At 40.3% G+C, this 13298-nt stretch overlaps 8 protein-coding genes across 8 annotated transcripts; 3 read left to right on the top strand and 5 right to left on the bottom strand.

Moving 5' to 3' along the window:
* Positions 1-213: 213 nt before the first annotated feature.
* Positions 214-1971, bottom strand: FOA43_003700 (uncharacterized protein; the record flags this gene model as incomplete). Its single annotated transcript, XM_038923951.1, has 1 exon — positions 214-1971. The coding sequence occupies one exon, from the start codon at positions 1969-1971 to the stop codon at positions 214-216; it is 1758 nt and encodes a 585-aa protein (XP_038779879.1).
* Positions 1972-2777: 806 nt separating this feature from the next.
* FOA43_003699 (uncharacterized protein) lies at positions 2778-4523 on the top strand (the record flags this gene model as incomplete). The annotated part of the gene is made up of 1 exon (XM_038923950.1): positions 2778-4523. One exon carries the CDS (start codon positions 2778-2780, stop codon positions 4521-4523), a length of 1746 nt encoding a protein of 581 aa, XP_038779878.1.
* A 146-nt stretch (positions 4524-4669) lies between these two features.
* On the top strand, positions 4670-6151 carry FOA43_003698 (uncharacterized protein; the record flags this gene model as incomplete). The annotated part of the gene is made up of 1 exon (XM_038923949.1): positions 4670-6151. One exon carries the CDS (start codon positions 4670-4672, stop codon positions 6149-6151), a length of 1482 nt encoding a protein of 493 aa, XP_038779877.1.
* A 97-nt stretch (positions 6152-6248) lies between these two features.
* Positions 6249-7094, bottom strand: FOA43_003697 (uncharacterized protein; the record flags this gene model as incomplete). The annotated part of the gene is made up of 1 exon (XM_038923948.1): positions 6249-7094. The coding sequence occupies one exon, from the start codon at positions 7092-7094 to the stop codon at positions 6249-6251; it is 846 nt and encodes a 281-aa protein (XP_038779876.1).
* Positions 7095-7424: 330 nt separating this feature from the next.
* FOA43_003696 (uncharacterized protein) lies at positions 7425-8045 on the bottom strand (the record flags this gene model as incomplete). The annotated part of the gene is made up of 1 exon (XM_038923947.1): positions 7425-8045. One exon carries the CDS (start codon positions 8043-8045, stop codon positions 7425-7427), a length of 621 nt encoding a protein of 206 aa, XP_038779875.1.
* A 214-nt stretch (positions 8046-8259) lies between these two features.
* On the top strand, positions 8260-11151 carry FOA43_003695 (uncharacterized protein; the record flags this gene model as incomplete). Its single annotated transcript, XM_038923946.1, has 1 exon — positions 8260-11151. The coding sequence occupies one exon, from the start codon at positions 8260-8262 to the stop codon at positions 11149-11151; it is 2892 nt and encodes a 963-aa protein (XP_038779874.1).
* A 49-nt stretch (positions 11152-11200) lies between these two features.
* On the bottom strand, positions 11201-11812 carry FOA43_003694 (uncharacterized protein; the record flags this gene model as incomplete). The annotated part of the gene is made up of 1 exon (XM_038923945.1): positions 11201-11812. The coding sequence occupies one exon, from the start codon at positions 11810-11812 to the stop codon at positions 11201-11203; it is 612 nt and encodes a 203-aa protein (XP_038779873.1).
* Positions 11813-12022: 210 nt separating this feature from the next.
* Positions 12023-12895, bottom strand: FOA43_003693 (uncharacterized protein; the record flags this gene model as incomplete). The annotated part of the gene is made up of 1 exon (XM_038923944.1): positions 12023-12895. The coding sequence occupies one exon, from the start codon at positions 12893-12895 to the stop codon at positions 12023-12025; it is 873 nt and encodes a 290-aa protein (XP_038779872.1).
* Positions 12896-13298: the final 403 nt, after the last annotated feature.

The following is a 13298-nucleotide window of genomic DNA, read 5'->3' as shown; positions in this document are numbered from 1 at the left end:
TGCAGAGAAAGAAAAAAATACAAGGAAGTTTGTGAATTATAAGCTGAACCTACAGTACATAAGCCAAAAAATCAACATCCGCACGTGACTTGACTCAAGACTTGATTATTCCAAGGATTTAATGGGTGCACCATCTACATAAAGATTGACGTAAGAAAGCGTAAACTGGATTTCAGGGGAGAGACCCTTCAGAACATTACACACATATAAATTTTATGCATCGAACTTCTCTTCTAGACTGCCTGGGACCTTCACTAGAGCTTTTTCATCATCATAACCAAACTTAACGTTGTGGTTACTACTGACAACGGCCTCTATAACTTCAGCAGCCTCATCTCCGGTAATCACAGTATTCTTATCAATGTTACTCCTTGGACCTTGGTATATCTTGTGAGCGTAGATAAAGTACCAAAGAACGACCAACAACATAGAGCCCCAGTAAACCACGACAGTCCAATTCATAAGATCCGGCGTGTTGTCAGCACCCCTGTACTGAGGGAAATTAAGTATAGGAATCATAAGTAAGACGAAAGAACAGGCGACAATACCACATGGTATACTAAACCTACCCAAATTCCAAGGACCTTTTTTGAATGAACGTCTAGCATAAGTAATTCTCAAAAGGGTTGGAACAGTAAAGGAAATGAACGAACCAATAGCACCGACAGAGAATATGGCATCAATAGCCACTCCTCCAAACATGAGCAAGCAAAGAAGAAGGCCAATAAACCAGTTAGCCCAAACGGCATTCACGGGCGTGGAAGTGAGTTTGTTCACTCTACACCAGTATCTGGATAGAGGGAAGCAGTCATCTCTAGAGTAAGAAAACAAAACTCTCGATGCTGCGATCATACATGAAAAAGACATGGTGAATGCCAAAATGACTGCAAAAGAGCCAATGGCCATAACCCTAGGCTTAGTCATGATTTGATTCAAATATGCAATATATGGTTGACCCAATTCATCATTCACTGCCTCATCAATATCGACAATCGTGTAAGCTAAAGCCAACTGGAAAACAAAACCCAAGACACCACCCACGGAGGCAGTCAAAACAATGGCCCTAGGTGTAGCAAGTTGAGCATTAGAACACTCTTCTGCCAAATGGAAGGGAGAATCAAAACCAGACATGGTCCAGATAACGGCCATAAAAGTCATAAGAATACATATACCATCTGGCCAGTCAGTCTGATTGTCTATACCCCAGGCAACGCTATTACTGTTAAACTTCGGGAGTCCCTGCTCTTCTCTGGTATTACCAGCTAGCATAACCACGAACGAGATAAAGAGAAACAACAAATTCAACAAAGTTGAAACACTATTAATGTAAGCAATCCATTTTGTAGGAGCAGATGCAATGATGGCTCCAACGAAAGTAATACCCACGGTCAATAGGTAGCAATGCCAATCTTGGTAGACATAGTTTGGATTTGAGATTTGGGCTAACGCAAGAATCATGGCTGCACATCCATATCCAACGGATGGAGCTCCTGTGACCTGCACAAAGTAGTTTGACCATCCGACAATCCACGATAAAATAGCCTTATATTTAGGAGGAGCCATTCTCGCAGTAGCATAATACAAACCACCTGCTGTAGTATAGGTACTAGAGATTTCAGCCATTGAAAGTGCGACAGCCATGACACCAATCATACCGACTAGATAGCCCCAAGTTATTCCAGCGTTTCCTGCATAAGCCAAAGAGTACCACAAGGTGGAAGCAATGGAAGGTAATAAACCCAACACAGAGAACGAGACACCAAAAGTTGTAAGTAAGGAAAATTCTCTTTTGAACTCTTGCTTATAACCAAGTGCCAAGATAACTGCTTCATCTTTATCGATCTCATGATCGATCAAAAGTTTCCGATCCTGACCAGACAAGACAGAGTCGACAGGAATATCATCAACAGAAAGAACTGTTTGGGTGGATTTGATGATCGATGCGGGGTCGAACTTATTATCCGACGTCATTTTAGGGCGGAGTTCAGTTAAGCAGATCTACAATTCATGACAACAATTGTACACAGATCTTGCAGATAATCGAATAGGTTATATACTGTAGACAGATGAGGATAATACGAAAAGAGCGATTACGAAATAGGAAGCCCAAAACGTGGACAGATAATAGGTGTGATAACGGTAGCAAGTAGCCAATACTGGCGGATCCCGCTTATAAATACAGACTATCACCTGGACTGATTTGTGATTTGGTTGATTAGCCAGATTAGGGGCGCGATACCGTCTACACACCCAGTAATGGCGCAGAGTTACGTATCTCAGATAAGCCGGACAGGATGAAAAGAAAATCAGAGTTGGACCTTCCAGATTAGGCAGGTCATGGGGCGTTACAAGGCAGAGTCAATAAAATAAACTTTTGACGTAACATCCGTTCACCACAGATGAGCTCCCATTTAAAGATTGATAGATGGTTTAGCCAATCCTCACAACAAGCAACCTACTAGCAGCATTATATAACTATGAAACCACTTAAATACAACACAAATTGTAGCTGAAAACATTTCCGGATGGAATAAAGTCCACACATGAACTTTGGTAGAGCCGTTGTGTACCGCTAATCAGTAGAAAGGTAAAAAGAGGATTCCTGTTACTGAAAAAGCCTATGAAAAACAATTTACTCTCATATCTTTTTCGTTCAGGCCCCAAAAAGGGAAGAGAATAATTTTCTTTCAGATGGATGAATTACTCAATACAAAAAAAGTGTTCAAGAGGACAAGAGGAAGAAACTTAACACACTTTTTTTTTAAGGATTAGAGATAATGGAGCATCCCCTTTCTTCCACATACGGTGTCCGGCTGGGCTACTTTCTTCAGTCTGCAGACGACTATCACCGTCATCGACACAGAATCAATAAGAAGTTGTCTAAACTACGTCGTAGCTTAGAGATTTCTACAAAGGATACTAAAAATTATAAGGAAAAGGAGAAGATTTCTAGTATTACAAGTGAGAACTATGACTCCTCCATCAGGTATGGAGATGTAATTCTTTACCAGGTTGAGAGAGATTTATTGTACGCAGAGGAGACCCAGCTTCTTTTAGACGTTCACATGTCCAAAGTCAAAGAGAAGTTTTTAGTGTCCAAGTACAAGAAAGCGTTACTTAATGCCAAAAGATTATTGAAAATAGCTGAACATGAGACCGATGACTTCCGGATGTTGGAAATTCTTGTGTATGCTGCGTTTGCTAGTGGTTTCCTTTCCGTGAGCAAGAAAAGATGGGGTTTTGCTAAGAATGCGTTTTCCATCGCTAGATGCTCTCTACAATGCTTGTACGAACACCAGAAGTTACCTTCCGATCTCAATAAAGAATTGTATATGGATCTTATTGATAAAGTGGTGGATCCTGTTCTGAAAGTTTCTACATTAGAGGAATCTGGCATTCGTAGTCCCGACTTGGTTCTTATTTCGAGGGGCCAAGCCGCCGAATTTGCCGATAAGATTCCATTTCTAAAGAAAGCAGTGGATATTATCAGAAAAATAGACGCTACCCTTGTGACGATTTCTTCTGAAGGAGAAGAGAAGGAGATGATTAAATCAATTACATGGTATTCTTATAGCGCGGTGATCAAATCTGAAGACGAGGCTAGAGTCGTGATGAAAGCACTTGAGGCCGAAAAAAATGTCGATGCTGGTGATGCCTCTTCGTATGATCCAGCTTTAATTGCATTTCAGGATGCCTTGAGCTTTCATGCGCAAGAAATGGAGAGGGCTGAAGTGTTCGCTAGCGACGAAGAGAAGCAGGAAGCGCATATCATTCTCACCTATTTGAAGTACAACCATATTCTTCTTAGAATAAGAAGAGATATCACTCTTTTGGAAGGTATTAATAGGAAGGGTAATTCAAAGGTAACGAGAGTGGCTGTGTTGGATAATATCAGGGACTATTTGAAAATTTTAGAAGGCGTTAACAGTTCTATAGAAGAGATCCGAGAATTACCTGGTGTTTCCAACGATGATGAGCTTACAGGCACTTTGACTTCTTTGGACAGCTACTTCAAAACTGTTCAGATGGCCAAGCTTGCGCGTGGATATACAGCCGTACAGAAGTGCAGAGAATCATTAGCACTTCTTCAGAGGGCCCATCAGCTTATTGATTCGACATCTGACTTTAGTGGCGATCTTCCAGGCAATTTACCAAGCAACAGATCTCTTACAGATTTGAAGAAGGAGGTGAATATGAAGCTACGTAATGCTCACGTCGTTACTGTCTACAATGACACGACTGCTGCCTACTTAAGCAAGGAATTCATCATTGATAATACCAACAAGTTTCCCGAAATATCCGCTCAAAACATCACTGAAATGATTGCTCCCTTGGATCTCTCGATTGAGCCTGTTAATGTTAAGCCTGTTTTGTTTGATGTTGCATTCAATTATATTAACTATAAAGGAGAAGGCAGTTTTACAGCAGCTCCAGGACAGGAGTTCACTGAAGAACCCGAAGCGGATTCCATCGATGAAGAACATAAGAAGAAAGGTGGATTTTTCGGATTTTTTAGCCATTAGTTTGAAATGTCTTCTATATGTACTGATTTGGCCTCTCTATAAAATTATAGAATGAATATGAACGAGGCTGTAGCGAAGATAAGAAAAATAAAATCAAGTTGAGGATACTTGTCTACTTACCTATCTGTTTCCAATAGTCAGTTGCTATGCCGATGTTAACTCATATATCAAATGGAACTGATGATGATCCTTCCAGATGCTATATATGCCTTTGCAATAAGGGAGAGAGAGCTCCCTACTGTTCTCGCCGAGAGTCTGACGACTTCATTAGACCCTGCAAGTGCTCATTAGTGGCGCACAGGAAGTGTTTTCTCTCCTGGGTTTCTAGCTTGGCAATTCCCAAAGTGATTGGCAGAGATGACAGTGAGAATAATCGGTTTGGTATTCCTATGCCCTTCACTAGTACCCCCAATCCAAGTGCCTCTGCATATCACTGCTCTATCTTCAGGCTCTTCACTGGCACATTGTCTCCTGCATACGATAAGATGTGCGTATTTGTGGATTGCCCACAGTGTAGAAGACAAATCTGTTTGGCCACAAAAAACAGCTTGATCTTAAACTTCAGGAGATTTTGTGAACAGATTGTTGATAATGTGGGGTCCGCAGCACTGGTCTCGGGCGTGATAACGACTGCATGCGTTTCGCTTATGGCTTCGGCCTTATTTTCGTTAGGTGTGGCAGGCCAGGATATACTTGAAGTTATGGCCAAGCCTAGTGTACAGCTAGGATTATATGGGACAAAGCATTTTCCGTCCATCAGTATATCTGATGCATTGGATAAGAGTTTGATAAGCCCGCAGAGGTTTGTCTCTGTTACATGCTTCGTGCCATTATACACCATGTATATGAATTCTGCATTGCCGTTTGGCATACAGACTGATATGATGCTCATTATGCTATCGTATTCGTTGTTCAACGACCCTGATGGCTTAGTCGATACGATACCGTGCCGTATCTTAAGAAGACTGGCATTTATGAAGGTAGGTTTCAAAGCCCTTTATAATATAACCCTTAACCGAGCTTATTACAGATGGCATAAGACTATTCAACCTTGCTTCTTTGCTGATAAGATGTCGGCTGCAGACCTACAAAGAATTGAAGCTGAAATCGAACAAGATACTGAACGTGAAAATCAAGAAGAGGCAGCGGAAATTAAAGACGCAACTTACCCCTTTGCTTTACGAATGTTTAGAAAGACGGGAAGATTTCTATCATCGATGGCCCATGATTGGTGGAGAGAGATGATTCTATGCTACACTGTGGATTTCTCCCGAATGTTTGGCTCAAGTTCTTTGTACAGACGTGTGTTATCTACATTTCTTCTTCCTAGGGTTGGTGTGTTTGTCAGCACGAATCTTTTGGTACTAGTTCCGGGAATCAATGGTTTTCTCAGCAAGTTTAGTGACACTCCAGATGAAAGTCTTTTCTTAAGGAACATTCTTGGATGCGTCACAGTTGCCTTTGGAAGAGAGCTGTTGTCATTCTCCTTAAATTATTTTAGGTATAGACAGTTTCAAAGTATCGACGTCGATGCAGATCCTTCGGATTATTGGAAATATATGGCGGACGTATATCAGGACGGGAATTCTACGGCATCCACTGCTGACGATAATGCAGCTAACGTGTAAATAATGGACAAAGTGATATAACGATAACAATGCTTTTACCTTATTAGAAAAATATTTACTATATAAAAACGATTGATTACAACTAGAACGATTCCCATCAACCTCTCTTTCTTCTATTGGCACCGATCTGGGCCTGGTAACCTGTCTTGATGGAAGAGACAGACTTAGTCGAACCACATGCTTTACACACAATAAAATGCAATCTGTTAGTACTTTCTCTCTTGAGCTCAGTATTCATCGATTTACAAGTCTGGCAAATGACGTATTCCTGAATGTACCTTCTCAAAACACTCTCGAGGTTCTTGGCCTGGAAACGACCTTTAATGATCAATCTCTTCTCTCCGTCAATAGAACCCGACGTACCCAATTCGGCAAATAAGTATTGAATAAGATGTTCTGGGTTTCTTTGCAAAACGTGGGCAATCACCTGCACATTCACAAATACCGTCTTCTTGTTTCCATCTCTGGCTACTTCTGGTGGCGGAATTCTTAATTTCTGGTGCTGACCACCAGCCATTTCAGGATTTTTCTCCCTCAACACCTCGTAGAATCGGTCTAATAGGGAAATATATGGAATAAATGTCTCTTTCTGCTTTTCGTCATATATCTCGCCGCTATCTTCCTCTTGAACACCAGCAGCTGCCAACTCCTTCTCAAAGTCAGCACTCTCGTCAGCCTTGGACACTATCTTCTTCTTTCTCTTCTTCTTAAGTTTCAATCCTTCAAATCCCTCTGTAAGATCATCAACTGCATCATTTCCATTGGTCTCTTTACTGTATTTGGTTTTCTTCTTCTTCTTAGCGCCTGCGAAAAGATCATCCAGACTCTCTTTCGATGAAATAGTACCAGAACCTGGACTTGCTGTGCCGTTCTCCTTAGACACCACTTTCTTCTTCTTCTTCTTTTTAAGAGTAGGATCAAATCCTAATTCTTCAGTAGACATCTTATATAGAATACTTCTAAAAGGAATATATATCGATGTTACAGTTCCCTTTGTCTTTATCAATTTTTCCAACCGATATTTTTTTTTCACCTCAATTTCTCTCGCCTTGCCGTTTATTCCCTGCTATCATCGCGCTTCCTCCTAGCCTTCCATCCTCCTAAAAATTTTCCAGATCTCAATTTCTTCTTTGGATTCTGTATCATAGAGCTAAGTAAGAAATGAAAAATTTTTGGGCCGGGTAATTCAACATTCGTAACATATCAGGTGTCATAGAGGACATTAAGTATATGTAATGTTATTATTATACAAGTAGAGTAATGCTAAATGCTACTACACCTTGAGGTTCTCCGTTTCTCGCTTGAGAAATTCCACATCTTCATCAACTTTCTCCTCATAATTTCCACCTTCAGGGATCTTCTGAATCTCAGTGCCCTCCGTGTAGCTTACCGTACTCTCATCAAAGTTCTCATTTTCATCCCCTGATTTTGCATCACCTTCAGCAGCCTGTAGAGCGTCTTCGAATGTTTCCAATAGATATTTCTCGGCGTCATCGTGCTTATTGTTCTGAGCTTCATAGAATGAATCATGCTTGAAAGTATTTTTAATGAATGGATCAGCACCGTGATCACATAGAATTCTCATAGACTCCACACTTCCGTTGTAGGCAGCCCAATGAAGAGCTGTATTTCCTGAGTCGTTTTGCTTATTGATGATTGAATTGATTTCCTTTTCGTTCAAAAGGGAAAATAGATACTTTAGTACTTCTGAATGTCCGTTGGCAGCCGCCATATGAAACGGAGTAGCCATACTCACCCCATCTTGGATTTTTGGCAATATACTTGGCTCCACCTCGTCCGTAAAAACAGTTCTTAGAGAGTCCAAATCTCCAAATCTTGCATCAAAAATCACATTATCCATCTCATCTTGTGTTAGCGTAGTCAATTTCCCCATATTTGAGTACCGATATCACTAATCTATGGTCAAACAGAGAGAAAAAAGGTGAACCTTGAATGAATTCAGGACCCGATTAAAAAAAAAAATTGGTATAACTGACCTTTCCTCTTAATCTGGGGTAAGGATGTTTCAACGAATAGTATCTGTATATCTGTGATCTAATCAGATTTCCGCCATCCATCTGATCTCCACTAGATATTTTTCTGCAAAGATGAGTGAAACATCTGCTAAAAAACTAACACAAGATCAGTTAAAGGAGTTAAGAAAGCACTTGGCCCGGTTCAAAAAAGATGCTAGCTATAAACGGCCTCGTAACACACCGATGGCCAAGGACTTCGGTGAGATCTCCGATTATCTTGATGGATACGACACTGCAAACGATAAAATCAGCTTTTTATACAAGAAGCTACCTACAAACGAACAGAAGGAGCATTCTTTGTTGATTTGCAAGAGGATTGCTGTGGTAAATCGGCTCATGGATTACTTATGGAGAATCCATCAAAAGTCCGTGCAAGTTACTAGATCCAGCTTTATTTCCATCCCTGTATACGACATGAAGACGGTTGAACAACTAGTTAACGTTATGGTTATTGAGGGTGTGTATAGTTGCTTACCAGATGGTGTTGGAATTCCCTTGGAAAAAAGAAGAATGAAGAATTTCACAGTCCCTCTAGAAATCCATGCTGTGCCTTTCACCAAAGGCATTCCAATCCTCGACTCAATCGTCTCCACGCTGATCAAAATTTTCTCAGAGAAAAGTGATTTAAGGGACTTGATTCAGGTTGGTTCTGGATTTACCGATGCACTAACTTCGGCCATTGTTTTGACCATTAACCCATCGAACTCTAAGAAGGATAAAGAGAAATACAGCGGATACGTCAAAATCCTTGAAGATGCCTCGTCCACATATCAATTGTTCTCGTTATACACACTTTTAATAGCAGCATCTGGTCCCAGCAGTCGACGGAATGCGCTATCAGCTTTGTTTAGAAGCTTTGTGCTCGAAAGATTATCAAAATTACTGGTGGAAAGATCCAATAGTGGTGTACAGGCTATGATAGACGTTGTCATGGGACTTCGTAATGATGACAATATTGATATCTCAAGAATCTCTCAAGTTGTTAAAGTTATTGTCAGTTGCAAGCCTAAACATATGGATGACGCAGAATATTTCAATAATATATGCGGACAACTCTATGATTTGCTCGTTTTCGTGAATAGGCCAGTGATGACTACAATAGCAGCTGCAGTTATAAAATCCCTATTTGACAAGAACCCCAAAATAGTTACAGATTTTTTGTTTAAACGTGTCTGGCAGGCATTCAATCCTGAATTGGCCAGCCATTCTCCTGATGCAATAGTACTTACATCTGAAGTCCAGTTAAACAACGCTTTCAATGTTGCCATTTCATTTTCAAGACAATTGATATCTCAGGATTTCTCCAATACCATGTTTAAGCCACTTATCGTCCCACTTTGGGGATATCTTATATATCAGAAGAAGCAGAAGAAGGACTTCATTCTTGTGGAAGAAACGCTGGTTTCTGTACTTTCCTTGGAACAGAGACAGGATGGGTTTGAGATGCTTTCCATTCTAGTCGACAATCTTTACTCTCTGCAAGGCTCTAATTGGCAGTTTGCAGAAGGTGATAATGGATTAACAATAATTAAAGAGGTTTTGAGTGACGATAAAGCTGCCCAGTTTGAAAATCATTTCTTATCCATTCTTGATGATGTTGATTTGAGCTTGGAACTATTCAGCGATCTTCTACGGTCACTTTATGCCCACGATCCGGAGAAATTAGATTTTGTGTTCACCAGGGCCCTAAAAAAATGGATGGTTACCAGTGATGATACTCACCAGCTTTTAGAAGGCGATGATGATCCAGTCGAAATGTTGATGAATCTTAAATTGGTGCAGATGATTGTTGAAAATTTCAAGGATGAGTTGGCCGCATCCCCTGATGGATTACTTGAATTTGTCATGTTATTACTTTCAAAGAAGAGTACCGGTTCTTCTTCGACGATTCCTTTAGGTGCTCCGGACTCAGATGATGAAGATGAAATAGATAACTCTCGTCAGGATAATGAAGCTGTTAACACCGCTTTAGATATATTATCAACTGTTCTCAGTGTGATAACGGCGTCTAACAGTTTTACGAAGAATACACTTAAATTATTGAAGCAACTTGATGAGGCTCTTTCCCTGTCTGACGAATATGCATCCTATGGACCTTTAAAGGATCAGGTTAAAATTTTGGTCGCCAAATCAAGCTCATTAGAGACCAAAGATAATATTAAGAAGAAAGAAGAGGACAGATTACTAGAAAAAGCTATGAAGAGTATTAATGATCCTGTTCCCGCGGTTCGCATTTATGGCATGCAATTAGTTCGACAATTAGTGCATCCGAGTGTGAATAAGGTGAGTATCAACTTTGCTATGAAAATGCACCTTAACCAGCTTAAGGACGAGGAGCCCTTTGTTTACTTCAATGCGATTAAAGGCATGGAAACATTACTTTCCATGAACGTGAAACAGGTTCTTCCTGAATGTGTGAAGATTTATGCTGGAATTGCCAAGAATCCAGTAAGTTTGGACGAAAGATTAAGGATTGGTGAAGTGTTTGTGAGATATTTTGAGAAAACTAGTTCTTCAATCACTGAAGAGACGATTTCGACTTTGCTGGTTCCATTGATGGCTCTAGTGAGTAAAAAAGAAGGAAATAAGCCTGTCGATAATAGATTGCGCATGTCTGCTATGTCCATAATTGGAAGCATTTGTCATAACGTGCCAATACCCGAACTTTTGAGTCCATTTTTGTCAGATGTTGTGGATCTGATCACTGGTATTCTAACATTTGAAAAAGGTATAGAGGAATCCGTTATGAGAAGATCAGCTATAGTTGTCATTAGCGACATAATAACTTCCAAAAATGGTTTAAGTTTGTTGGGACCATATGGTGCTAGACTGGAAGAATCATTGAAATACATCACTGAGAATGATAACGATGTGTTGGTGAGAAACCAGGCCAAGGAGGTTCTATATATCATCGATGAGTCCTTCGAGAGGAAGTTTGAAAAGGATTTTTCTCTACATAGTTAGGAGTTACTTGAATAGTAAGCATGTTCTAAAAATCGTATTATTGAACTATTCATGCTTCCACTTCGTCCAACAGCGCAAAAGCATTTTTCATGTGGTCATCGTTAGATTTAGAATGCTCTTTCTTTGAAGACTCTTCGGTCTCTCCTATCAATTCTTTCCAACCACTTCCCACCTCACCGACGTCAACCTCATCGTCTGACATTTCCGTGTGATCATCTTTCGAAGCTATAGATTTTGGTGCAAGCGTTTCTTTTGCTGAATTATTAACCGAGTCCCAGTCAGATTTTCTAACCAATCTTCTGTGTCTGCGCCTATCCACGCTGGATGCTATTCTTGCTTCTAATCTGCCATCTCTCAAAACGCCCTTCTTTCTTCTAGTTCTGACAGATTTTGACTGCTTTCCATGATCCTTCTTATGAATGCCTGCATTTATTATTTCTATATGTTCATTTTCAGAAGCAGCTTTGGCTCCTTTATTGAGTTTGTCACCCAATAATCGACTGTTCTTTTTAACAGATGCTCTTATCATAGATCCTATCACATCGGTCTTTTCTAATCTGGGAACCGTATCCAAAGCTTCTACCGAAGGATCCTGTGGAGCATCAGGATCAACCTCTCCTCGTCTAGCGGCTCTCGACCTTCTGGAAACCTTTTTAACCATGTTTTATAAGTAAGAAAAGATGAACAAACAAAAGAAGATAAAATGCCAAAATTTAATCTTTTGAAATCTTTTTCCTTCAACATCACGTGACAATCTGTCACATGGTAATTGGATACCAAACTACTGCAGAGCCTTATCGTTGAGATAGTTAAGTTAGAATATATTGAATCTGATATATAAATAAAATAAGTTAATGTAAATTTAGAATGTTTAAAACTTAAAGACTTGGGTCTTATCGTAACCAAGTTCTGCCAAAATTCCAGAAACTTCGCCTTGATCAGAAGGAGAATTCTTCTTACCAGAGACAGCTTGATAGAGACCTGGAGGACCACAGACAAAGACGTGCGTAGTTGGGGAAGGTCCTTTCACGACAGCCTTAACATCATCCTTAGTCAAGTATCCAACCTTGCCATTGAATTCTTCGGAACCCACCTTTTTATCAACAAAGTACTGAACATTGAACTGTTCTGGATGAGAGTGAGCCAAAGTATCCAACTCGGCCTTCAATAAGATATCGTCAGGGGTCTGGTTACCGTATAACAAGTTCACCTTGGTCTTATCATCTTTATTCTTTAACACTTGATGAATAAGCTGATATAAAGGAGTTATACCAGAACCACCACCGATCAAAGTAATCTCCTCAAACTGGTTTGGCTCCCACTTCCACTTTAAAATAGGGCCTTTGAAAGACAAAGTTTCAGAAGGTTTCAAATTGAAGATATGGTTAGTCATCTTTCCGTTTTCGTATCTTTTAATTAAGAGGTCAAAGGTGCCCTTCTGCTCGATATCGCTAATTGGAGTGTAAGGTCTAACAACGTTGCTGCCCTTTTCAGTGACGAACTTGGCCAAGATAGCGGAAGCAACGACCAATCCGGAGGTGGAGTTCTTATCTGGGAACTCAAAAGTAAACAATTTGACATTGTGGGTAACGTCTCTAACAGTCTTTAACTTCAAGTCAATCCACTTACCGTCGCCAGCGAGGACAGGTTTAGCATTGGCAGCAGCAGCGTAAGCAGAGTATAGATAGTAACTACCAGCGACGGCAGCAAGCGAAACTAAGATTCTCGAAGTTCTAGATGACATCATATATTGACTTCAGAATGAATGAAGAGAAAAAATTATGAAAAATTCTGGGGAAATAAATAAGGGGACTCCCGCGTTTATATACTCTCTAGTACTCATTGGAAAGAAGGAGATGAAGGAGCGATTTATCGCGAACGGCAGAAAAGCTGCCACAGAAATTTAGGCAGCTGAGGCTCAAAGTAGTTTACAATAGGTCGAGAGGTGGTTCTATTCCAGTACCAAGGAGGAGTCGGCTTACTAATTTTTACATCCGAAGAAGGGCAGAGAAGGCAGATAAGACAGCGACGAGAGGGACAACAGAGACGATCGATTCCAGATTTATTTATCATTTTTCAGTGATATACAGAACATCTCAATATGTCAGGGCAGCTATATGGTGACGGGCTGAATTATCAAAAAAAGG

Source organism: Brettanomyces nanus, chromosome 4, assembly GCF_011074865.1.
Source record: "Brettanomyces nanus chromosome 4, complete sequence".
Classification (NCBI taxonomy): Eukaryota; Fungi; Ascomycota; class Pichiomycetes; order Pichiales; family Pichiaceae; genus Brettanomyces; species Brettanomyces nanus.
The sequence above is the reverse complement of the archived record's forward strand: the minus strand, read 5'-3'. Positions and strand labels throughout refer to the sequence as shown.